Here is a 27,943-nt window from a genome sequence, read left to right as displayed (position 1 = left end):
TAGACTTAAAAACTTTTTCAAGTTGTTTAAAGCATTTTAAAGTAAAAATGCACCACCACACAATAAAATGTGCAGTTTGGGTGAGTGTTTTTTACATAGTGTAACTGTGTCTTTACAGTAATATATTTTTTTAATTAAAGGTTAAATTCTGCTCTACTTAAGTTAATTCAAGCTGACAGTACACTATAAATACTATTACTAAATACTATGGCAGTAAATTTATGGAAAAATGTGATGCCTAATAATAATCTATTAAGATGTAAATCCATTTTATCATTGTATTTAGGTAGATAATGCTGCATAACCGTTTTTTCAACTTCTTTAAACGTTTATAGTGTTTTGCATCATTTTCTCATTTTCCTCTAACTGCTTTTTAAAAATGTATATATATATATATATATAATTTGTGACAAACGTAATGAATGAATGGTATCTTTTGTTTATTGGGTAAAACATATTGATATCAAAATAAAAAATAATAGGCCACATATTGAAATACAAATTCTACAAAATTTGTTGCAATGCATGTAACCTGTTATACAAAAATATGTCAGATAACGAATACACGAATCTTTAACAGCAGTTTAAGAAAACCCCATATCTCCAGTAACTGTAATATGATTTGATGAAGAGGAAAGTGGGTGTGGTCAGTGAGTCACGTGGCTCCTCATTTACTTGACTCCTCCTCCACATCATCATAGTCTGTTTTTGAAAACAAAAGCAAACTGATCATTTTCATTGTAATAATTACATCAAGATGTAGTTTAAATGGGAAACATAACAAATAAAAATGAATGTATAGAAATGTTACAATAACCTACCCAACAGGTTTCTGTCATCTTCATTGCTGTTCTTCACATCATCATACTCCTCCTGATCTCCCTCTGTTTCACATGTGAAATAAAACCTCATATTGCAGTTTGTAAATCAGCTTGTGTCACTAATCATGTTATTGATCTCTTTCACCTCATGACTGTCTGAGATAATTAGACGTATTCCTGATAAAGTCATGATGATTCATTAATTGGATTAAATACATGTTCAATGTTAATGGGTGAAGGGTGATAATGAAATGCAGTTCTGTGTGAATCTCACCTGTTACATCATCAAAGATCTGTTCATTAATGATGACATCATCATAATGCTCTGGTGTGTCCACTACACATGAACATATAGACACGGCAAACATTGCATTATATCTTACAATGTAATGAGGTTAACCCATAATATCATAAAAGGATTATGGTAAATACACCAATAACAATAAAAAGTAAACACCATTTTTGATAGAGTTCTGTCCACTTGTCATTACATCATCATAGCTCTCAGGTGTGTATTCTGTAAATTTAACATGAGACAATTTATAATGTATATATATTTATAACAGATTTTAATATATTTTAAATATTTCTTCCTATTATAGAATAACCGAATGACACCTGTCTCACGATCTGGTTTCAGTCCATCAGTGATGACATCATCATAGTATCCCGGTGTGATTTCCTTCATCATCTCTTCTGCATCAAAACATGTATATTTTGGGCATTTTTTTTATATTTTTGGGAAACAAAATAAATGTAAAATATATTGTTGCAGGCTTTGAGTAATGAATATTAACTGTGTCTCATTTCGGAGGCTGCGTCCTCCGGAGGTCTCATTTAAAGGCTGCATACCTCATCAAGGATGTCTTATTTAAGAAAATTAACAGTAATAAAATTTACTGTTATTCCTCGTGAGGAAATTTCTTTCTTACTTTGCAATCTAACGGTTATTTTTCCTAAATGAGACCAATTTAATGGTCAATGACGTATACAGTCTTTAAATGCGACCTCCAGAGGACTCATCCTCCGAATTGGGACACAGCAGGGTAATAATAATGAGTCATGTGATCAGTTAACGTCTCGGTTACTGATGTAACCCTCGTTCCCCGAAGGAGGGAACGGGAGACGTGACGTCGACGTGACGACGTTAGGGGATCACTTCAGGGAGCCCTATCAACTTCGAGTATCTAAGAACAAGCCAATGAACGTTGGCGTGCGTGAACGCGTCACGCGCCCCCGCCCCGCAGCGCGGGTATAAAACAGGAAGCGGGCGCGAGCACACACCGTTTTTCACTGAGGAGCCGAGTTTAATGACGGCCGTACAGCGATGGTCAGCAACTGTGGCGGCGGGACGTCACGTCTCCCGTTCCCTCCTTCGGGGAACGAGGGTTACATCAGTAACCGAGACGTTCCCCTTCAGTCGCTCACGTTCGACGTGACGTCGACGTGACGACGTTAGGGGATCCCATGGAAAACGCCATCGGTTGCTGCCACATCCAGCGCCCTACGCAAGACTCTCAGACCCCCAACTGCTGGGGCGGAAGACCTGCGTAGAGGGAGTTCAACTGCTGTTCCATATACCCACACAGAGAACCTTGAATAACACTGGGAAAGCGTGCCCCTCCAGAGGAGAGGGACGCTGCGGAGCCACATCCTGCCCGAAGGGAGGTACCATGTGGAGAATACACATATGGACTGGCCGGTAGGGCAGTGCAACATATGGAATGTCACTGGGGTGGCTCCAGCCTAAGAAGGGGGAGGCTACACCAGACAGTGACGGCAGAGCGAGCTCTGCCAAGGGAAAGACATGGGCTCACCGCAGGGAGCTGGTCGTGGAAGAATACTCATATGGGATCGCCGCAGGGATCACACATATGGAACCCAGCCTAGCACAAGTTATACAAGCATACGAGCACTAGGCCTGGCGTCGGACGCTCCGCAACGTCCGACTGCCGAAGGGGTGTGGAGGAACTCACAGGGTTCGCCTAGGTGGGGAACTCGACTGGAGCAAAAAAGCGCACGTATCCGCTCCGTGGAGGGGAGTGGCGCAGCAAGCCGACACTAGAGCAGGAATTTCGGTGTTACCGGCTGGTTGAAGCGAGCACACAGGAAGAAACCGGCTCAACACGTAGGCTTTAAAACCTAGCGAACGTGTTAGGTGTCGCCCAGCCCGCAGCTCTACAGATATCTGTCAGCGAGGCGCCATGTGCCAGCGCCCAAGAAGAAGCGACACTTCTAGTGGAGTGGGCTCTCAACCCGGGCGGGCAAGGCACGCCTTGGGCTTCGTAAGCCAAGGCGATGGCATCCACTATCCAGTGGGCCATCCTCTGCTTGGAGACAGCCTTTCCCTTCTGCTGGCCTCCGTAACAGACGAAGAGCTGATCTGAGGTCCTGAGGCTTTGCGTTCTGTCCACGTACAAGCGCAGAGCGCGGACGGGACAGAGAAAAGCCAGGGCTGGGTCTGCCTCCTCCGAGGGCAGCGCTTGCAGGTTCACCACCTGGTCCCGGAAGGGAGTGGTAGGAACCTTGGGCACGTATCCGGGCCGGGGTCTCAGGATCACGTGAGAGTTATCCGGGCCGAATTCCAGGCACGATTCGTCGACCGAAAATGCATGTAGGTCCCCTACCCTCTTGATAGAGGCCAATGCAACCAGGAGAACTGTCTTACAGGACAAGATTTTTAACTCAGCTGATTGCAGAGGCTCAAAGGGTGGTCTCTGAAGAGCCGAAAGGACCAGAGACAAATCCCAAGAGGGTATAGAGAGTGGGCGAGGAGGATTCAGTCTCCTCGCTCCCCTCAGGAACCTAACGATCAGGTCGTGCTTCCCCAAGGACTTACCATCAACAGCATCGTGATGTGCGGCAATAGCGGCCACGTACACTTTAAGGGTGGAGGGAGACAGCCTTCGCTCCAACCCATCTTGCAGGAAGGAAAGCACGGCTCTGATCGAGCATGATCGGGGGTTCTGCTCGTGAAAAGAACACCATTCAACGAATAGGTTCCACTTCAATGCATAGAGGCGCCTCGTAGAGGGGGCTCTAGCGGAAGTGATGGTGTCAACTACCGCTGGGGGTAGGTCACCTAGAACCTCCGCGTCCCGTCCAGGGACCAGACATGAAGCTTCCAGAGGTCTGGACGCGGGTGCCACAGGGTGCCCCGTCTCTGAGAGAGCAGGTCCTCTCTCAGAGGGATGGGCCAGGGAGGGGCTGTCGCGAGGAGCACTAGTTCCGGGAACCAGGTCCGGTTGGGCCAATACGGCGCAACTAACAAGACCTGCTCCTCGTCCTCCCTGACTTTGCACAAGGTCTGTGCCAGAAGGCTCACTGGGGGAAACGCATACTTGCGAAGACCCCGGGGCCAGCTGTGTGCCAGAGCATCCGTGCCGAGGGTCCCCTCGGTCAGGGAATAGAACAACTGGCAGTGAGACGTGTCCGGGGCGGCAAACAGATCTATCTGTGCGGTCCCGAAGCGCCTGAAGATCAGCTGGACCACCTGGGGATGGAGTCGCCATTCTCCCGGTAGCACCTGCTGCCGTGAGAGCTCGTCGGCTGCACGGTTGAGCAGGCCCGGAATGTAAACGGCACGAAGCGACCTCAGATGCTTCTGACTCCAAAGGAGGAGATGGCGGGCGAGTTGTGACATGCGGCGGGAGCGTAGACCACCCTGACGGTTGATGTACGCAACAGTCGCAGTGTTGTCCGTACGGACCAGTACATGCTTGCCTTGTAGCGACGTTTTGAAGCGGCCCAGCGCAAGATGTACTGCTAACAACTCGAGGCAGTTGATGTGCCAATGCAGTTGAGGCCCCGTCCACAGACCTGAAGCTGCATGCCCGTTGTACGTGGCCCCCCAACCGGTGATAGAGGCATCCGTGGAGACCACAGAGTGCCTGGACACTTGTTCTAGGGGAACACCTGCCCGCAGGAACGAAGGGTCCGACCACAAGCTGAGAGTTTGGCGACAGTGCGGGGTTACTGGAACCCGGCACGAGCCGCTCTGCCACGCCCATCTCAGGACTCGATCGTGAAGCCAGTGTTGGAGCGGTCTCATATGAAGCAATCCGAGCGGCGTTACCGCGGCTGCAGATGCCATATGCCCCAGGAGCCTCTGAAACAGTTTCAGTGGTGCCGCTGTTCTGCGTCTGAGCGTACTCACGCAGTTCAACACTGACTGGACGCGGGCCTCGGTGAGACGCGCTGTCATGTTGATCGAGTCCAACTCCATACCGAGAAAAGAGATCCTCTGCCCGGGGGTGAGTTTGCTCTTTTCCCAGTTGACCCGAAGCCCTAGGTGGCTGAGGTGACTGAGCACCATGTCCCTGTGTTCGCACAACTGCTCTCTCGACTGGGCGAGAATAAGCCAGTCGTCGAGGTAGTTGAGAATGCGAACACCACGCTCGCACATGGGAGCAATGGCCGCCTCCGCGACTTTTGTGAAGACACGGGGCGACAGGGCCAGCCCGAAGGGTAAGACTTTGTACTGATATGCCCGTCCCTCGAACGCAAAGCGAAGAAACGGTCTGTGTCGAGGGAGAATCGAGACATGAAAGTACGCGTCCTTCAGGTCGATCGCTGCAAACCAATCTTGGGGACGGATGCATTTGAAAATGCGTCTCTGCGTAAGCATCTTGAATGGTAGCCTGTGCAGGGACCGATTCAGGACGCGCAGGTCCAAGATTGGTCGTAACCCACCTCCTTTCTTGGGTACAATGAAGTACGGGCTGTAGAAGCCGGTCTTCATATCGGCTGGAGGGACTGGCTCGATTGCGTCCTTCGCCAGTAGGACTGCAATCTCCGCCCTGAGAACAGGGGCACTGTCCGCCAGAACACGGGTGAACAGGATGCCCCTGAAAGCAGGGGGGCGCCGGGCGAACTGAATCGCATAGCCGAGTCTGATGGTACGGATGAGCCAGCGAGACGGGCTGGGAAGCGTTAACCAAGCTCCCAGAGACCGAGCAAGCGGGACCAACGGCACCACAGACGTACCCAGAGTGGGGCAGCGTGGCGGAATGCAGGGACCCAACTCGGACGGCACAGCGGCCCGAAGTGGGGTCTGAACGTGTGGTGCAAAACGTACCTGCTTCCGTCGAAGGGCAGAGTGAGTGTGCGGAGGCGATACTGCGTCCAGGACACAGCCACTGCTGCCCGCTGGCGATGAAAGAGGGGCTTGGGAGTGACAAGACATCGCGTCGTCGACTGCCAAGCGCGCCCTCTTGGGGCCCAGAGGTTTCAGAAATTGCTCTTTTATTGAAAAGGTGGGTAGCACTGACCCGTGGGTCAGTGGCGGAACAAAAAGAAAAGGGAACAAAAGATTCTCCGCCCGGCCCTCCACCGGGGGAAGGAGTGGCTCGTCCGCCATCTCCTGAAGAGCAACTTGATCCACCTCTGGGCCGCCCGTCTCAGGGTCGTTTGCACCGACGCTTACCTCCTGGATCGGTAGCGGCCTGGACTGGCGGGGTCGGCTTCCTGCGGCTTGCTCCACGCCGAGGCCTGGATGATGGCTGCTGCTGGGGCTTAGCGGGAGCGGAGGACGCTGCAGGAGGCCGACCTCGGCGACGAGTAGACGGAAGGGCTGCGGCCGGCGGGCGGGTGGGAGCAGCAGCGGTCCGCCGGGGCAGGATGTGTCGGATGGCCTCCGTCTGCTTCTGTGCGGCCGAGAACTGCTGGGCAAAGCTCTCGACCGCGTCGCCGAACAACCCAACCTGGGAGAGAGGGGCATCCAGGAACCGATACTTATCGGTGTCCCTCATGTCCGCCAGGTTGAGCCAAAGGTGGCGCTCCTGGACCACCAAGGTGGACATCGCCTGACCGACTGAACGTGCGGTTTCCTTCGTCGCCCGGAGGGCGAGGTCGGTTGCCACACGGAGCTCCCGGAGGAGCTCTGGGTCAGAACCAGCCTCGTTCATGTCCATGAGCGCCTGGGCCTGGTGGACCTGCAAGAGCGCCATGGCATGAAGAGCGGAAGCAGCCTGTCCACAGGCCTTGTAAGCCCTCGCCGTTAGACCGGACGAGAACCTACAGGCCCTGGACGGGAGGCGTGGGTCACCCCGCCAGGAGGAGGCGGATGCCGGACACAACTGCATCGCGACAGCCCGCTCCACTGGGGGGATCCCCACATACCCCTTAGCTGCCCCGCCGTCGAGGGTGGCGAGGGGAGAGGAGCCACTAGGACGGCTTCGGGCACTATACGGTGCCTTCCACGTCTTAGAAAGCTCCTCATGCACCTCCGGAAAGAAAGGTACCGGGGCGGCGCACTGAGAACCAGCACGGCCCGCCCCGAGAAACCAATCGTCCAGCCGAGAAGGTTCGGGACGTGGTGGAGGATTCCACGCAAGCCCGACCTTCTCGGCGGCCCGGGATAGCATAGCGGCCCATTCTGGATCCGGCTCGGACAACGCTACACACCCCGAAGGGTGCAACGCAGCCGAGTCGTCATCTCCAGATGACCGCTCCCCCTCCGATGCTGTGATCGACATCTGATCGTCAGCTGGTGCCCCAAAGGAAACGACTGGTCGTTCCGGAGAAGGACCGAGCCGTTCGCAAAGGGGCGCCGATGGCAACAGCACATGAGAGGCGTGAGGGGCCCGCGGAGATTGCCTCGGCGGGGAAGCCCTCACGGTAATCCTCAGATCACCCTGGTCATGCGCCGAAGTAGGCCTATTCTGCGGGGCAAAATAAGCACTAGATCGGGGCATAGGCGAGGGGACTGCACCTCCCTTGAGGTAAGCGAGTCTCGACCTTAGTGCTGCGATAGTCATATTCCCGCAATGGGAACATGAACCATCCACAAAAGCTGCCTCAGCGTGCTGAATGCCCAAACACGAGATGCAGCTATTGTGACCATCTGCTGGCGCCAGGGAACGACGGCATCCAGAAACGCACAAGCGGAATGACATCTTGAAAAAGACGCAGGGTCCGCTTGTGTTGCTCTTTTAGTAAAAATAAAAAAGGAAATTGCTCTCACAGTGCTGAGGCGCCCAGGGGTAGCCACTGTGTGGACACACACACACACACACACACAAACAAAAGTGCTGTGAGAACAGCAGTTGAGAGCTGCACTGCTCGCGGCCACCGCTGATCGCGCCGTCACACCAACACTGGAACAGAGATCTTCCTCGAGTCTTCAAAAGGCGTTGAATCTCAGACACACAGTCACAGGAAACTCGCGCTCCGAAATGAAAGACGGTGTGTGCTCGCGCCCGCTTCCTGTTTTATACCCGCGCTGCGGGGCGGGGGCGCGTGACGCGTTCACGCATGCCAACGTTCATTGGCTTGTTCTTAGATACTCGAAGTTGATAGGGCTCCCTGAAGTGATCCCCTAACGTCGTCACGTCGACGTCACGTCGAACGTGAGCGACTGAAGGGGAACTGACCTTTCAGGCCATTGCCATTGGTGACATCATCATAATATGCAGTCTTGAACTCTTTTTCTATTAAGATATAATAAGTTTTAGTATTGTGAACAGTTGAATTAGTGTTAAAATATGTAAATTAATTATTTTACAATTGTAAATCAAATTATTGATTTGAAGCTTCTTCAGCTCTCTAACCTGAGAGAAGCTCATCAGCATCTTCATACCCAGAATGCAGTTCTTCAGAGACGAGACTTCCTGTTAAAGAAGAGCAAAACATTCAAAAACATGTTTATTATTCCAAACAGATTGAACCCTCCTTTTCTTTGGATCATAAAGCATTGTTACTTACAACAAAACACAAATATTAATTACTTACATTTTAAAAGCATTAGAGGCAGAAATCTTAAGTTTTAGGCCTATTAGCAAACACACACGTGTCCTCACATGAACCCTCACTGCCTTCCAGAAATACACACAGGAGGAGAGACAAACACACACACACACACACACACACACACACACCTGCACCTACTTACAAACATGAACCCCTCCTTATAACCCTCAAAATACTCACAGGAAGAGACACTCACTGACACACACACACACACAAACACACACACACACACATGCACCTGCAGCTCTGTGGTTTTCTGAGAGGAATTCTGTGGTTTAAAGCCAGAGGTTTAACAGGACTAATAATAGATGAACATTAAGTGTCAGACAGACTCTGTTATTAATCATATTAAATAAGTTTCATGTCTCACCTCTCTGAGTGAAGTGATTGTGTCTGTGATGAATCTCCTCATAAACGGCCTCAGTCGTCGTCCTGTGTCTCCTCTTAGAGAGAGCTGTGAGTGTAGACAGACAAACCTGCTGTCAGTTCACAACACATGACTGATCACACACTGAATAAGACACAATATGAGTCTCTGGATCTCTCCTACCTCTCCTCATCACTCTGTTCTGCTGAACCAGTATAAGCAGTGGCACTAAGAGCAGTAAGAGCAAAACTCCCAGTACAACCACAAGCACAGAGAGAGACGCTGCTGGAGGAGTTTGTGGAGGAGTGACTGATGTTGAGCGCACTGTCTGAGAAACTGGAGGAGAAGCTGATGTTGTTGTGGCAGGAGTAGTGGACACTGACAAATCTGGCAAAACAGACACAAACACATTAAAAATCCTGCAAATAGACAAAGATTATTAGCATTTAAATGACTTGGTCAGTGTGTTGCTGTGACCTGCACATGTGAGTCCAGCGAGCTCTTTGTGAGAACAGTCAGTGTGGTTCTTCAGGGAGAGAGGACAGTCCCACAGGTGAATCTCATTCCCTCTGCACTCGAACTCTGTTCAGCCACACAACACCTTCACCAGCACCAAAGACTGAATTCCCATCAGCCCTCAGTGCGTCTCCACAACCCAGCTGCCTGCAGACCACCTGAGCATCGCTGATGTCCCACAGATCAGCACAGACTGAACCCCACACAGCGTTATGATACACCTCCAGCCTCCCAGAGCACCGGCCCAAACCTCCACTCAGTCTGAGAGGAACATGATCTAAAACACACTGACCAGCTTCAGCACTACATTTACAACAAAATACAGAAACTTAACTAAGACGGCTTTAAATGTATGATTAGTTAATTACATTTATGAATTTGATTATGATTTTTAAATACAAATAAATTCTTGTTTAAATGCACATTTTAATCATTTATTAGGAAAACAGGCTTAAATTAACAAATGTTAAACAAATTTATTGACAAAAATCTTACTTGAACACTGTCTCTGGTGAGGAGATGGAGAGGTGGAACATGTCAGACGACTCCGAGAAGACTCAGGATTTTCCTCCTCTGAGATTAAATATTAAGAGAACTGAACATTAGGACACAATAATCATAACTTCTCTCAGTGAAACATATCAATGTGAAAACATATCATTTAAGCCTCATAAGACATTTTAGGCTGTTCTTCAATAAGTTTAGTTCTTCAGACACAGTTTATTTCACCACATTATATACAAACATTGTGTTTAAAGAAACATAACTACTGAAATCATCTTAGGTTATTTAAACATAATCTCACTTGAGCAGGTGATTTTGGCCACTTCATCATTATTACAGTAGTTCTGTCCCCAGGGTAAAGATGGACACTGCCACAGATTTGAATCATGTTTTCGACATTTCACTTCATCCAGCCAGTTACGAGCTGATTCCAGTCTTGGTGTAGAAGAGGATTCAACACCAGATCTTCCACAGTTCAGCTCCTGACAGATCAGACTCGCTGTGTCTCTGTCCATCTGGTTCCAGCACACATTTCCCCAGGATCCATTGTAGAAAACCTCCATATTCCCTTCACAGCCCTCAGTTAACCTGATCTCTTTAAACTCTAGATGGAAAAGGATGTGCATTCAAAATATTGGACTTTAGGTTGTGCTAAACCTAAAATATCACCAAAATAACTGGTTAATACAAGGCTAATGCATGCTGCTAGCACTGTTACACTGAAAACACTAATAAGTTGATTGAACTCAATTGATTTGAGTAAACCTGTTCCCTCAATTTAATTGAGTAATGAGGTCTTCCAAAAAGGTGCATATTTAAGTGTACTTAACTTGGTGCTTATGTAGACTTACAATTAAATTACAATTAAATTAAACAATTAAATTGTTTAGTTCACCAAACTTGACGATTATTGAATGTACTTAAACAATAAAGTTCACTTAACTTAGTGTTGATTTCAAGTGTAGCATCTGAAAAAGATACTTAATTATATTTTTATAATATAATAAGAATCTTATGTACTGTACTACTTGATTCTGCTTGGTCCATAAAAAAAATATATTTAAAAAGTGGCATCCATGGCAGCGCTGACTATCAGACCATCGATACAGTAAGATGGTCTTTGGTGCAAAATGTGACCCATCCGCTCCTGATGATCCTGGTGTTTATTTTGCAATAATTACCAGCTGCACATTATCCCTTTAAACATTTGAAATTGTATATTTAAAAATCAATCACATTACTTTACAGTTTACCTGAACACACGACTCCTACATCCTCCTTGTGTTGACAGTCATGTTTCCCCCAGCCTGGAGAAGAGCAGTTCCACAGGGACGTCTCATTCCCCTCACACTCCACCTCATCCAGCCATATGGGTCCAGAACCAGGACCAAACCAGGCTGGTACCTGCTGGTTACTGAGGGCCACTCCACACTGCAGCTGTCTGCACACCACATGGGCATCTTTAATATCCCAGGAGTCATCACACACTGTCCCCCATGAGCCGCTGTGAAAAACCTCCAGCCTCCCTGCACAGTCTCCCCCAGAACCCACCAGCCTGATGGACCCGCGACCTGATATTCAGAGAGAGAAAAACAGTGCTTGTACATTATTTATCATCAACTAAAGTATCTGCCCAGATGTTGATTTTCTCACCAAAGTTTTTGACTGACAGCTGTTGTGTGGAGCTGCAGTTGAGAGTTTGTGGAGAGCTGCAGTTCCTCAGATGAGCTTCACTCTCTGGAGAGGGTATTTATTTGTCATTCAGTATTTATCTAAAATACATACTATTTTATACATTTTACATCAATACATTTTAATCTGAAACAATGACTTCATCACGGTGTGAATTTGCTCACCAGAGCAGACGACTCCCACATCTCGTCTATGAGAACATTCAGCTCGACTCCATGAAGAGACGGAACATTCTGAGAGTTTTGTTTCATTCCCGTCACAATCAAACACATCAGCCCAGATTTCACCACTTCCCTCTCCAAACCAGTCTGATCCCACAACAGACACAGCAATCCCACAATTCAGCTGTCTACAGAGGACACTGGCAGCTCTCATATCCCAGCATGCATCACACACTGAGCCCCATTCATTGAGGAACCGAAGCTCCACTCTTCCAGAACAAGAGTCTGAGCCGTTTACCAGTCTGAGATCTGTGTAACCTGAATAAAGAACAGAGAAGTTAAAATAGTGCAGCTGACAAAGAAGAATGAAGAGAGACAGAATATTGATAATTTACCAGAACAGATCAGGCCCACATTATTGTCACTGGTGCAGTTGTGTTGGTGTGATGATGATATTGAACAGAGGTGAATCTGAGACTCATTTCCTCTGCACTGAATCTCTTGTGTCCACATCTGAGCGTCTCCTTTGCCAAAAGCATCTTCTCCCAGCACCTGTACAGGAGCCCCACAGTCCAGCTCTCTACACACAACCTCTGCATCCTGCTGGTCAAAGGCAGTGTCACACACTGTGTACCAGGTGTTCCCATGATTCACCTCTAATCTCCCAGAACACAGGTGAGACCCATCAGAAAGTCTGGGTTGTTTATGATCTGTTTGTATTAAATAAAACCATACAAAAAAGATTTATTTAGAGTGGTAGGTTTAAGAGTTTGTTTATGAATAACAACATTAAGTTTTAAATAAATAACATGTATATTATGCCAATTAGTAGGAAAATGGCTAAATAAATATCGCCGGTTAGACACTGAAGCCCAGCCGCCTATAGAAACATCTCCACTCTCCCAGAACACAGGTGAGACCCGTACACAAGCTTGACCTTCCGTAGTTTATTGTTTCTGAATATATTTACACAATAAGACCATCTGTTACTAGGATTATGATATGGACATAAAATAATATCCTTTCATTAATAATAGATTTTATAAATAGATACAATTGCGTTGTTAAGACAATAAAATATACTATTCATTAATTAGTATGCTTATGATTTGCTCTGACAAAAAAAATTACATTAAATTATTTTCAATTGCTTATAAGATGTTTATCAATGAAAGTCTGATCAGTGATGCATTAACAGAGTGATGTATGGAGCCGCTCACCTGTGCAAATGACTCCAGCATCTTCAGTATGATCACAGTTATGAACACCCCATCCTCTTGATCTACAGTTCTTCAGTGTTGACTCTGATCCACTACAGCCCACAGCATCCATCAAGATTGGTCCTGATCCTTGTCCAAAGTGAGCATTACGCACAGCCTCTACAGCCTCTCCACATCCTATCTCTCTACACACCACTCCAGCATCAGTCATATCCCAGCCATCATCACACACTGTTCCCCACTGACCATCATGATGAACCTCCACTCTACCAGCACAGGGACTGTTCCCACCAACTAACCTCACAGTCTCAAAATCTGTACATGAAAGAGAGAGAAAGGGATCGAATCATCCAAAGTCAAGAAACATAAGATGTAAAAAGTTGGTAAATATAAATATAATATATTAAAACTGGGGATGATTGAATAAAAAATCGGTTGCCAGTAAAAGCTCAAACCATTTGTAAAATGTAATTGATAATTAATGATATAGTGTCACAAGATCTTAAGTTTCTAGATATTATAATGCTTCTATTTGTAATATTCTGCTTCAGTTTCTAGTGGTCTAATGCCATCACAGACAAACTGCTTATTTAAAAAAGTAATATTTTACATCTTAAGTTTATTTTGTACTTACCAGATGTGTTTATAGTGACTATAGAGGAGAGTAAAACGAGTGTCAGAAATCCCTCCATCTTCTTCTGCTCGTCACACTGTTTGTTTGACTCTGTTTGTCCTCTGCTCCCTCACTGAAGAAACTGGCTCCTGTCAGTCCCCTAAAGAGAGAGAGACTCTCACAGCTGCCAATGACACTCACTGTTACCTTATTAGACACAACAGAGGAAATCATCAAACATAATCACTGACAAATCACAAAGCAGCATTTTTATTTTCTCCATATATATCAATAAAGTGTGAGCGCTGATGAGCGGGACTCCTCCTCCACCATGAAAAGACACTTCACTCAGGATAGAATCATATATTTGATAAGACAGGATGGAGATAAAGTCACACAACTTAAGGAGATTGATACAAAAACACTACAGGTTATATTCAGCATCAAAGCCTGCACCTGCACACAGGAGATACAAGAGGTGACTGATTTATGTAAGTCTAATCACTTCAACACTTGTAACTTAGTAGAAAACTTAGTAGAAGTAGCATTTTTTTTCATGAATTATTTGAATAAATGTAACATTTTAATCTCATTGTTTCTGGATAAATTATGCATAATATTATACTATATGTGGAATTTACTGCTTTGTTCTTTATTCTAAAAACAAAATTTTATTACACCATAGTTAAAACTATATTGTTGCTAAGCTATTCAGATGTGTTTTTATTAAATAAATTAAATATGATCTACTACATAAATAGGTAAACCTATTTAAAAAAAAACAGCAATGAATGTGCGTGTAATGCTGTATTTGTCCAGCAGATAGCAGCAAAACTCTTGTAAAGACTCTAGTGTTCCACATGAGGGAGAGTGAACGGATTTCAGGATGGCAATCAATGGTTTTTCTTAACCTTTAGCAACATTATAGTAACTTGTTTCACTTGTTTCACTTGATCGGCGGCAGTGGCTCAGTGGTTCATGTGGGTTGTCTACAAACCGGAAGGTTGGTGGTTCAATCCTCGGTTCCACCTGACCAAGTGTCGAGGTGTCCATCCATGAGCAAGACACCTAACCCCGGCTGCTCCCGACGAGCTGGATGGCGCCTTGCATGGCTGCCGTCGCCCGTCGGTGTATGAATGAGTGTGTGAATGGGTGAATGTGAGGCAAATGTAAAGCGCTTTGGTGGCCATTGGCTCTGTGAAAGCGCTATATAAATGCAGTCCATTTACCATTTGATCTGCTGTTGGGCCATTCCACCGAATAGGTGACATTTGCTTGTTTGTTTGTTTGTTTGTTTATTAATTTATATAGCACAATTTAATAGCCTACAACTGACGTTGCCCAAAGTGCTTCACAATAACAGAATAACAAACACAGAGCAATAGAATAAATAAACATATCACATAAAAAGGACGCATAGACAATAACCCGGTTAAAATAGCTCTCCATTTGAGTTTAAAAGATGTTGTTTTAGCATAGCTTTGAAAATGGATAGTGTTTTGACAGATCTAATTGATTGAGGGAGGTCATTCCATAGTTTTGGACCTGCTCGAGAAAAAGCTCTATCACCCCTATGTTTATATTTAGTCCTGGTAGAACAAAGCAGTTGTTTATTTTCAGATCTCAAGGATCTAGAAGGGGTGTAAATTTCCACCAGGCTGGATAAATACACTGGAGCTAAGTTGTGCAGGGCCTTAAAAACTAGTATAAGGATCTTATAAGTAATTCTACATACTGGCAGCCACTTTAGTGAAATTAATAGTGGAGTCACAGAATCATATTTCTTTGCCGACTTTATCATTTTAGCTGCAGCATTTTGGATTTTCTGTAGGCGCACAATTGCTCCGGCATCAACACCATAAAAAAGGGAGTTACAATAATCCATTCTGGAAAAGACAATGGACATAATGGCTTTCTCAAAATCTGAAATAGATAGAAATGGTTTAGTCAGCTAACAGACGTAAGCTAAGAAAACAGGATCGCACCACAGAGCTAATTTGCCTGTCCAACTTTAAATCACTATCCAGAACAAATCCCAATTTTTTTACACTAGATTTAACAAAACCATTTAAAGAAGTTGTATTCAAGCACTGCAGCACGTCATGTTTTTTAGGGCCAAACACGATGACATATGTCAGTTTTATTTTCATTAAGCTTCAAAGAGTTTGCAGCCATCCACTCCTTAACATCATGTAAGCATGCTAATAAAGTATCAAGTGAATTTGAATTTAATTCTCTCACGGGCAGATAGATCTGCGTATCATCAGCGTAGCAGTGAAATGACATTTTATGTTTCCGACATTTTATGCTTGTTGTATAACTTCAAAATTAAACTTTATTTTTAAATATTTTTTTCAACAATGAATCTAATACTACACACATTTAACTATTCAAAATGTGTATTGGTCAATCTCAGGTAACTTTATTTTTTTTTACAAGGTTTCTAAGCAGAAAATAGACGCATGTTTCTCAGTCACGTTACCGAAACTCACGTGCCATTTTAAAAGCATGTTTAAAGCATGTCAGTTAATTCCTTTGTTTCCCCCGTAGTTAAGTGTTTATTTTTAAGACATTGTTGGTTATTTGTTCAAATAACTGATATTTGTGACAAAAAAAGGTGTATTTTAATAAAAAACATAAAGCGATTTTTTTTCATTTGAAAGAAGACCAAAAAGCCTCAAGTTTATCCATTTTTTAAAATAATTTAATTTATTAAACAATTCTATAAATGATGGACCAAACAAAACTGACAAAAACAGTGGTTTACCTTTATTTATTTATTTTAGAAAAAAAAAGAGTAACAGGAATGAACACTTGGTAGCCTATTAGGAATGAAAATTGGGTAACAATGAGTGTCCATATGTGTGTGTATGAGAGAGAGTTACATGAACATGACTGTGTGTGCATGAGATTTCTGTGTTGAAGTGATGTAGGTACTCTGTCTGTGCCAGTAATACTTCACAGTGAAGGAGGTGGAAAGAGAAAGAAGGAGAGAGAGGAGAAGAGAGAGTGAGGGAGAGAGAGACAAAAAGAGGGAAAAGAGAGGGTTTCTGTGTGTTTCACTCTTTCCCTTGCAGGATGTCGGGTGGGTGTTTCTGGCACCTGAATAGTATGGGTTCTCTCAATCTTCTACAAAATATAAGAAAGACGAAGACAAAAAGTTTAAGTCACTTCGTGGTGGACTGGTTCCCTGAAGCATGGTATTCACAATGTAAAACTAATACTAATGTCTAATTTAAGTAATTAAAACTCATAATTCAGGTGAATAGTATATCAACTAATGTTTACAATATTAAATCAACAAAACAGAGGACTCTACTCATTCATAAATGAGTACATGACAAATACATGACATATGGCCACATAGCATAATAGAATGAGGACACTGAGCAAATTCTAGTGACTTACCAAAAGTTAATATTTTTAAAATAAATAAATAACATCTAAGAAACAATTTAGGTAACAGGACAGTTAGCCTACGCTGAGATTGACCTTCTCAGTAATATTTACAATTTATTCAAATATACAGAAATTAAAATAGGAGGACTTACGTATAGTCTTCCAATTGCCTTCAGAAGATCCTTCCTGTTGAAAAATGTGTCTTGTGACATGTTCCAATTTTTTCAGAGGGGGGAATATGTTAGGGTGAAAAGTGAGTGAAAACCTGGGGACACGACTAAAATGTGTATTTTATCTAAGATATTAGATTAAATATTTTTTTCTCATAAAAAAACAAACATTTTAAGCATAAATTAGATATAAAGTCACACAACAATTCGACAAAAATAAGATTTCTGAAGGATTTTAATCATTAGGCCTACCCTATATTGCATGGTAAAGTTTGTGAGGACATGCAAAAAATGCTATTGCTATTTTATGTATGTTTTTAATTATACATTTTAAATGTGCCGTTATAGCTTAATGTGCACTTTGCTTAATAATAAAATGTATTTTAGAGTTTATTTTCATGCATTTTATAATGTCCTGGGGACAAAAATGTCATCGGTGGAATGGCTCAGTCTATGACAGATTGTAGGCCTATTCACTCTCTAGCGGGATTTAAATGTTTTTTCACTGACAATCATTTAAATTTACCCTGTAATCTTGATTGTTTGGCCGTTTCATATAGTTTAGCGTAGGCTACATGATGATGGTTAATTCTAGAAGAAATGGAAACATTTTACTAGGCCTACATCAAATTAGTTTCAAAAAGAAAAAAAACTCTAGATGCAGGTTTTTCACGGCATATAAAATGTTTTTAAGCTTGACATGTCGTCCTGCTGAATGGCTACACTGGAAAAAAAAGCAGCGTGGTCAAAAACATCCGTTGAATGTTTACAATAATAGCATAGCCAAACAATAATAAAAAAGGGTAATGAACGTTTTGTGTGAACCGAGATAACCAACACATTCTGGTGCCATTGATTTATGACCAACACCATCAGCTGTTCTTGTAATAGCCTAATGTTGTTCCAAGTCACATATATTTCCAGGATAAAAATGTGTCAACCGTAAACAGAAATACTGTTTTGTGGTGTGTTGCTATCATCGAGGATGCGCCGCGTTTCTGTCACCAAAGAAACTTCCTGTTCTAAATCTGACCGCACGATGAACATTTATTCCTCCTCATCAGTGACCGCGGATCTGGTCCATAGACTGTAAAAGGGTCTGGTCCGAGCAAACACGAGTAAAGGCGCTCTCCACACTTCACTCATTTACTGGATTTAATTAAACAAGTTAATACCAACTTTTTTGTACAGACCTGGAAGAGTAACACTTGTTCAGGTAAGAGCTGTTTCTGTATTTAAGAATTCCTCTAGGCTATAAGAACTTAACTTGCCTTGTACAGGCTATGGGATTTTAGTTTGAGGCTTCATGAAATAAGTATTTCATCGAGTGTTTAGTTTAATGTCACAAATTACACAGAGCGCTAACATTCAACTCTTATTTATTGTTAAACACAGGATGTGTCAACTGTCAACCTTTATCTGTCTGTCAACCATGTAAAAGTTCATTTTAATTGGTTCTTGCTTAAATTAAAATATAAACTACTTGATACCCCCTCTTTCAACCCTTAGCAAGTTCGACTTGAGATCAAACATGAACATTTACCACAGAAACCTGTTCCCCCTTGACATTGTGGTGGTCTGCTTACCAATAACGTCAGCAGTGCCAGTCCCAGCAAACAAGGGACGTCCCCCGGACTTTTCAAACGTCCCCTTAGGTCCGCATTAGGTCCGCTTTGTAACGTTCCCGATCGGACGTTCGGAGGACGTCCGCACTTGGTCCGCTTTGTAACGTTCGCTGACGGACATCCCGATGACGTTTTTGGTCCGCTTTGTAACGTTCGCTGACGGACATTCCGATATCGTTCGCATTTGGTCCGTTTTATAACGTTCGCTGACGGACGTTCTGAGGACATTTGTCCGGGCCAGTTTTGCGAACGTCCCTATTTCGTCCCTCACCTGCCATTTCCATGACAACACTTGCAAAATCCAGTCGCCCATGCGTTTGCTATCATCACTTTGCAACTCAGACAAACGAATAATTAAACTAAAATATAAATGCAAATATTTGCATTAATTAAGTTCTAAAAATGTTAGTGTTTTATGTTAAGATAATAACTTTCATGTTACTTCGTGTAAATTGTATCACTAATTAAAGATGTAATAAAATCACGAGTCTGTTTTCACCCGCTATAATTTAAACATCAAAAACATGATAATTGATTCAGTTAATATGAGCTACAATTTATAAAGGCTATTCCACATGCACGAAGAGGTTCCAGGAGCACTAAAAGAATGCATCAACTTCAAATGATGAATGCAGCCAAGGAAAACGTGAAGAATGGAAAATTGCTGGAAAGAAAGGGAAAAATAACACAGGTAAGGCAAATAAAAGTATCCTAAACATTTACTTGCCAAACTGTTGGTCAGGCGAAGCTGACTGGTTTTATTAAAAATAATTTATTTTAGGAAAAAATATTGTTCTAATTATTGCACTTAAGACTGATAGCACATGCAGATCAAATAACAAAAATAAAATTGGAGAAACAAGCAAGTGACGATCAAATCATAGGATCAAAATGCACCTAAGCGAGTGACGCCATTCCTTATGTACGCGGTTTGTATCACAGTCTATGGTTTGTATCCATGGCAACGCTCAGCTGCGTAGCGTAGTGACAGTTAACGGTCCTCCTCAGACGCAGCCTTGTGTTTTCTCTGTCCGTCGTCTGTCTAAAGGTATTTTTAATTTTTAGGTTATTATAAATTAGTTACCATAACCACTGTCCGTCTTTAAATTATATGAAAATGTTACCTTTTAAAACGTTTGCTGAAGTTGTCCGCAATGTACCGCTGATAACCGTTATGCCTAACACTACGAAGCTAACGTTAAATGTAGCTGAAATGAGACAACGTTATATTTCACTTGGATTAAATCATAACTGAATATGTTCATTTTGTTGTTTTAGGGCCAAAGGGGGAGAATTGCCATCGGATTAATCCCACAGCTGACCGACAAACACACACACGCACACACACACACAGCTGCCAGCGCATTTGAAGACACATGTGAACTTTTGTTTATGAAAATAAAAGTATTTTTGTTTCCTGATATTCCTTGTTGTGTGTGTGTTCCTTGGTTGTTCGATTTTGTGTTATCAGACTAATGCTACACTATAAAAGGGTCTTAAGATGTTAAAAGGACTTCTAGTGAACGTTCCGTAAAGGTCCCCGAAAGTTTTCTAAACGTCCCTCGAAGGTCCCTCGGGACGTCCCGCGAACGTCCCCCACGACGTCCTACAAACGTTTAAAGAACCCTACACGAAGACGTTCAGGGGACGTTCGCAGTGGACGTTCTGGGGACGTTTTTTTGTTAGCTGGGGTGATGATGACTAAGACTAATCTGCATTTCACTTCTCAAAGTCTTAACATTCCTAAAGACGATAAGGATTGCTGATGTGTTGCTCTTTCTCTGTTTCTTTCTGCTGCCTGGGACCCATGCAGGCATTCAGTACAAGACAATAAATGATGATTCCTGAATTAATCAGCATAATTCCCTGTATTGGATCTAGCTTTGGATTCCGTCCCAGTTGTGCTCTCTCGCCTACATTGTATCCTGACCTGTTCAAAGACGGCCAAGGTAAACAGTGCTGGAAAATAGAGGACTTCTTTCAGATCTGTGACAGCGAGGGAAAGGGCTTCATCACACGCACTGATATGAGGGTAAAGTAGGGGTCCTTAACTTGACAGGTCCTTCACCACTTGAAATTTTCATTCTTTCATTATTATTATTTAAATATATATAGGCTATATATATTACATCTGCCATGGCTTTGGTATAACTAGACAGCTCTGTATTCAAATTATGTTTTTGTATTTTTTAGCTTTCTATGGCCATCAAATTTTTTTTAATTAAAAAATGTGGGTGCATAGGTGTCTGTTACAGTTCAAACAAGGAAAGAGGAGAAGAGGACCTAAATTGTAGCAGTCTTTTATTTAAAAATGAAAACAAAGATAATCCAAAACACTGGAATCGTAGGAATAGATAAACGTAACAGTTTCTGCTTCTCCTCAAAGACAACACAGGACAAATGAACTGAAACAATCTGACAGCTTAAATACACAGGCTAAATTAGGAACCAAACAAGACACGGGTGAACATTATCAATTAACCAATGAGTAACCATAGTAACAAAGGACAAGCAAACAGGAGCTAAACACAGGAAGGAAACACAGAAACCAAAGGAAACAACATAAGAGTCTACAAACAGAACATAACCATAACAGTTGCATTATTTTCCCTCCTGTTTAAAAGGCTTTGTTATTTACAATGTTGGGTTAGGCTATCAGAATATCTAGATGGTTGAAAATAGTGTTAATGATGTCATTTTTCCATCTGTTTCTTGAGTATTTAATCATAAACCATCATTCTCTCTATCTTAGAGGCTACTCAAAGAATTGCCACTCACTGCCGAGGAACTCGAGAATGTTTTTGACTCACTAGACCTGGAAAAAAATGGATACCTGACCATGGGAGAGTTTTCCTCCGGATTCAGTGAGTTTATGATCATCTCCTTCCAGTCAAGAGGATCTATTCAAAAATCATTTGTTATTTGGTACATATTTATAGCACAGCAAATTACACACTTTTACAAGATGTATCTGTAACTGTTCCCCAGGTAACTTTCTTTACCGACGGAGAGTCTCCAAGACTGAGGAACTAATGAATACACCCTCTCAGAGCTCAGGGGATGAAGAGCTGTCAGGGAAAGAGGATGATGAAGAGAGACATTTCAGCGTGTTGATGGAGAGCTTGGGTGCTAGCAATATGTTTGAGGAGTTAGTACTGATGTTTTGCCACTGCACATGGCATTGCAATAAGATATTAGCTTTATATTGCTACAAGCAGTAACAGTTCTCTCGTCAATTCAGCCCGAGTGAGGTTCGCAGCCTGTGGACTCAGCTCAGGAAGGATGAGCCTAACCTCCTGTCCAACTTCGAAGAGTTCCTGGCCCGTGTCACATATCAAATCAAAGAGGCGCAACAAGAGAGGAAGGAGATGGAGAGCACCCTCAGAAGGTGACGTGATGATTCTTTATGCAACATGAAATGAGAATGAATTTAGAGCAGTGCCATCTAAAGTCGCATGTTTAAGAGCCAAAAATCTCCCTTGTTTTCTTATTTCCCCCCCATGTTACTTGTGAATAATCCCCGTTTAGAGGCTTAATGTAATTCCCTATAGAATGCTGTTTTATCCCTCCAGTGACCACCAAGTTTACCCAGGTTTTTACAGTACTTCTGGTGGGAATAAAATGTATTTTGATCAAATCTAGGTCAGAATGATGTGGTTTGCTACATGCATTGTTTAAAGATACACATGAAATCTTATGATCCTTTAATTATTACCTGGATTTGCAGGTCTGAGCCAGTGGTTGGAATGTAATACTGTGAGAATTTGGAAAATAATTCTATAATATGAAAGACTTGTTTGTGTTTTATCTTTGGATTGTATTAGGCTAAATGCATGTTTTAACATTGAACGCCATTGTCATTGCACAGGAAAGCAGCCACACATGACAACGAAATTCGCAGATTATATGAGGAAATGGAGCAACAGATCATTAATGAAAAAGATCAAGCAATTCTGAAGGTAAAAACATTCTTATGAACTGTTGCATGTGCCTTTACACTATACAGTTGAGAATATAAAAAAGAGAGAGAAATTAATACTTTAATTAAGCAAGGATGCATTAAATGAATCAAACGTGTCAGTAAAGACATTTGAACTTTCTAAAATTATGAAAAAAATGTATCACAGTTTCCACAAAAATATTAAGCAGCACAACTGTTTTCAATATTTATAATAATTAGAAATTATTCTTGAGCAGCAAATTAGCATATTAAAATGATTTCTAAAGGATCATGTGACACCCAAGACAATTCAGCTTCATACATTTCAGTTATTTTGTATCGTAATAATAATACTGAAATTCTATGTTAATTCTCTGTTTCAGGACTCTGAAAATCTGCAGTTGCGCAGTCAGGACCTCCAGCAGCGGCTCCGTAGTAAAGAACAGGATTTGGAGCAGCTTTTCCAAAAACAAAGGAGGGTGAGAGCCACAAATGAACAGGCAGAATCATACAAAATCGTATACTTCTGTGGCACTCACACCTTTTTCAACTCACAGCTGTTTTATATCATTTTTTTTTCAGTTAGAGCGACAATGCCGTGACCTTCATAGCGAACAACAGGAGAGTCGACTGGAGAATGTTAAACTGAAAATGACCAATGAGGAGTTGTCTCGTGAACTTGAGCACACCTGCCAGGAGCTGGAGTTGGCTCAGGAGCAGCTGGGCATTCTGCAGGAGCAGGCGTCTCGACTACAGCAGGAGAGAGAGATGTCAGTCTGGGCATTTATTACGTACACACGGAAATCCCACCAGTGTCTTTGTGTCTCTCATACACACACATGCGCTTTACCCTCACAGGGAGATGTACAGAATCACAGAAGGCTTGCAGAGAGAAAAACACAGCTTGATGAAACAGTTAGATCTACTCAGGTGAGCTCGGTACATCCTTACATATGCTGTAGACAAACAACAAACATCTCAAATGAAATGTTGTTCTTTTAGAGAAATGAATAAACATCTACGAGATGAGCGAGACATTAGCTTTCTGGTAAGTTTACGATTTTAAATAATTTCTTTTATTCTTACATTTTAATTTTAGGTACATTTTATTGTAATTTGGTTGTGCGGTTTTGTAAATTTTATTAGTTTTTTTATGTTTTTATTTATGCTTCTTATGATCTTAAAACATTTTGTTTTAAACGTGGAAAATGTTAATAATAAAAAATGAGTGGGTGTGTTCCAACTTTTGACTAATAAGAGCAATCATAAACAGAATATCTCCTTGTAATTTACAACAGAAACGCAGCAATTCAATGAAGAAATCCTCACGCAAGCACAGACTGAGCGCAGCTTCAATAAAATACACGGAGAGGAAACCATCTGTCAAAAAGTGAGACATCTTCACATATTCTCATGCGAATACCTACGTACATGATTTAATAACATGGAAACATTTACTCTCACCTCTCACTGTCATTTCAGAGAAGTTGATAAGGAGGAAGTGACTCAGCGCTCTAACAGGAAGTCCACCTCTTTAGCAAACAGTCAATGTTCACCCTTCACCGCAGGGGATGATGGGAAGCCTGAGGTGGATGTGCAATCTCAGAAGGTGTCTGGGGACTCAGAAGGTGTAAATGACAGAGGGGATGCGGAGGATGCGCCACCGGATGGTTGGCCTCTACGCAGAGTCATATCCATCGAGGAGGACCACCTCCCCCACCTGTTACAAGGAGACCCTCACCTTCTTCTGCATCAGCTCAGTGAGGAAGAAGAAGAGCGAGCCGGAGAGGAAGAAGTTCAGGGGGATCTAGAGACGAGCTCTCTCTACCCGTCCAATGCGTCTCTGGCCTCTGCTGACTCTCCACCACCAGTTAGGTTGAAGAAGCCGTCTAAGAAGAAGTGGATCAGAGGAAACATGCCCTCGTCTGCACGGGGTCAGCCTGTCGGAAAGGAGACCCACCAGCAGGTCAGTGACGGGACATATCATTGAGTATACCTCATTTCACATGCATTTACATTTTAAAGTCCTAAAACCAAATAATTCTTAATTCAAAAATCAGAGATGGAGTGAAAGTGCAAGAGACTTTAAATAACATAATATGTGGATTTCGAGACTATGGCCCATTTAAGTGTAATCGTGTTTTTTATGTGCACTCAACACATCTAGCTGTTAGCTTTACTTTAAAGATGTCACTGTGTGTGTTTTTGGCTACAGGGTCCAGCAGAAGGTGCTGCCGCATCCCCTCAACGCCTCTTTAAGGTCATTCTGGTGGGAAACTCCAGTGTTGGTAAAACCGCACTGCTGAGACGCTTCTGTGATGGACAGTTTCATTCTGCCACCTCAGCCACTGTGGGTAAGTTGCTCTCTCCCTCTATGTGCAATTTACAATTTAACTTTGCACAAGTTGGTGAGTGGACAGGTCAGTTCAAGTGGGTTTAACAGATGACTTTGCAATGAGGGATTTTCAGTAAATGCAAATTGGTTGCCCTTTTACTGGAGTTTACCTTATTTGATCAGAAGGATGAATTACAGCAATCTCTTTTGTTTTGATTTAAATGGTCTGTGCATTATTATTGTGCATACATTGTATTACTTCCTAATAGGCGTTTCAGTGCATTGGGTTTGAATATGTGTAAGTGTTAATGAAAACCTACTATGCTATATCAGATGGATTTCTTAAAGCAGGAAACATCACATGAAAGGGCTTGGGAAGTCACACTCCCTGCATTTAAAGCCTGCCACACATTGCGCAGCAGATTATGTCAAACACCATCAGTTCACTTTATATCAAAGTTTCTAGGCTTTCACCCCTGGACTCTAGTGGCCCATAAACAACCTGGATGCTTAAATAATTCTGATTAAAAAATGTAATTGTATTAGTTACAAGTAAACCAAAATGGCAATTAACACTGGACTTTTCCCAGCCATTTTAGTTACTTTCAAACAGCTGGTCCCAAGTCAATTTTTAGTGAATGTTACTTTGTTGTCTTTCTTTGGAATAAATACAACTTGGTTCGATATTTTGCTCTATAATTCAATGACAATCATAAGCATGTGGCTAAAGTGTTTAAAACACCTGTATATTCCACACAGAAATATTACTCAACAGTAACCTCTAGTGGCCATTATCCCTCACTGCAGTAATGGTTTGTTGTATGTTTTGATTTTTAATAAAGGAACATGATTTCAGCAGTATTTTATATGCCTTTATTTTGTTGTGTATATTTTTATTTAGCTTTATGTGTGAAGTGCACATTTATAACTTCAATTATGTTGTGTTGTTCAGGCATTGACTATAGTGTGCGGACTCTGAATTTGGGGGACTGTCACGTTGCCCTTCAGCTATGGGACACTGCAGGCCAAGAAAGGTGAGGCCCTGATACGAACATACAGGATAGAGTTTTGCATTTATGTCTTCTTATTTAGGACATTTACATTCAGCTTCAGTTTGTATGTTTCATTTTTGTTCCCCAGACTGTGCTGTTATCCTTTAAAGCAGGGGTCTCAAACTCGCGGCCCGCGGGGTGATATTTTGTGGCCCCCTACTTGACATTAAAGTTTAATGTTAGTGCGGCCCGTCGTTGCGTGTGCCGCGAAAAAAAAAAAAAAAAAAAAAATGTATCCCTTATGAGCTACCATAGATAGTCTCGTGACAGCTTACGGAGGGTTTGTTGTCAATAGTTGTCATAGACAACCGCGAAGTACAAACATACTGCGCCTGGAAAAAATGAGCGCGTCGCTTCAATTATGAGCGCGCTTGCCGCGCGCCTACATTTGAAATTACGAACTTGAGCGCGCAAAATATGTGAGCGCGATATGTGAACGGCCCCTTGGCGAGCTACCACCAATCAGGCCACGAGCTACTGGTAGCTCGCGAGCGACGTGTTGGAGAGAGACCCTGCTCTAAAACAATGTGAGAATAATCACTTTGAGCTTGTAATATGTGTCCAACAGGTTCATAAGAAGGTTTGCTTTGATTTGTGCAGTCAGTAATTTGAGACACTATACAAAGAATTCAATAAGACGGGCAGACATGACTGCAAATATTTGTATTTCAAAAGCAATAATTGTTTTTCTAAGTATAATAAAAGGAAATGTGCCTTCCAAAAAAAACATTCAATATCATTAATGTGTTGTATAAAGAAAATAAAAAGGACATAAGCAAATATAAATATCACAAATATGTGTTATAGACAAAGAAAGTTTGTAAAATGAACTTCAACTGTCAGAAGGACAGCTCATGAAGAACCAATCATGTACAGAAAGGAATGTTCAAATTCAGAGGAACTGTTCAGAAGAAACGTTAATAAATATTGAGAAGATTGGATCAGTTGTGCTCCTTTTTTGGAATACTTGAATACTATTTTTTTGTGGAATACTTGATGCGGCCCAGCCTGACCCAGACTCTACCTCTAGCGGCCCCCAGTTAATTTGAGTTTGAGACCCCTGCTTTAAAGCATCTCTAAAAAGCTTGTCACAACCAAAACATGAACTCACTTGTCACTGATGATAAACATCCAGCGTGAAAAAATGCAATGTCACTGTGCTCTGCAGGTATCGCAGCATTACCAAGCAGTTTTTCCGCAAGGCAGATGGCGTGGTGGTCATCTACGACATAACAATGGAGGACAGTTTCAGATCAGTCCGCCCCTGGCTGACCAGCATACAGGAGGCCGTAGGCGACCCTATCCCGGTCATGCTCCTGGGAAACAAATCAGACCAGGAGAATGTGCGAGAAGTGCAGACAAAGGAGGCTGATATGCTTGCAGAGGTGTGCTCTCTCACACACACACAGTATATCCTACAATATTTACATCATATGCTTTGCTTTCAAGTCTACATCACTATATCCAACACATTATGCACAGATTTCTTATGTATAAACATTAAAGTAAATGCAAAAGTAAATGGGGTTGAATGAGAGTTGGCTGGTTTTTTTTAAAGTGTAAGTTTTAATTTAAAATGTTTGCTATTTTAACATAGGCCTAAGTGTTTAAATGTTTTGCCAATTGCTTGATCAACTTAATATAAAACTATATAGAAGGAATGCATTGAATACGTTGTTTTTGTATTGTTTAAACGTAAAATACGTCTATGAATGAGTGTATAACTGTACTAAAGAGAATCGCAATGCTGACACAACTTTTTTATATATAAAAGTTGGT

General features: G+C 42.7%; 1 protein-coding gene across 1 annotated transcript in view; it reads right to left on the bottom strand.

Annotated features, from left to right (window-relative positions):
• The window catches only part of LOC130089875 (scavenger receptor cysteine-rich type 1 protein M130-like), a 53,435-nt gene that overhangs the window by 17,790 nt on the left and 7,702 nt on the right, over nt 1-27,943 (bottom strand). The window contains exons 16-22 of the mRNA XM_056257442.1: nt 23,467-23,527; nt 13,031-13,345; nt 12,206-12,520; nt 12,046-12,128; nt 11,814-11,957; nt 11,211-11,535; nt 10,259-10,561 (exon numbers count right to left, since the gene is read on the bottom strand). Of these exons, the coding sequence (XP_056113417.1) occupies nt 10,259-10,561; nt 11,211-11,535; nt 11,814-11,957; nt 12,046-12,128; nt 12,206-12,520; nt 13,031-13,345; nt 23,467-23,527 (1,546 nt within the window). The remainder of the gene's footprint in view (nt 1-10,258; nt 10,562-11,210; nt 11,536-11,813; nt 11,958-12,045; nt 12,129-12,205; nt 12,521-13,030; nt 13,346-23,466; nt 23,528-27,943) is intronic.

The sequence above is a fragment of the Rhinichthys klamathensis genome, unplaced genomic scaffold (assembly GCF_029890125.1).
Source record: "Rhinichthys klamathensis goyatoka isolate OS25496 unplaced genomic scaffold, OSU_Roscu_1.1 h1tg000139l_1, whole genome shotgun sequence".
In the NCBI taxonomy this organism is placed as follows: domain Eukaryota; kingdom Metazoa; phylum Chordata; class Actinopteri; order Cypriniformes; family Leuciscidae; genus Rhinichthys; species Rhinichthys klamathensis.
Note: the sequence above shows the minus strand (reverse complement) of the source record. Positions and strands in the feature narration are given on the sequence as shown.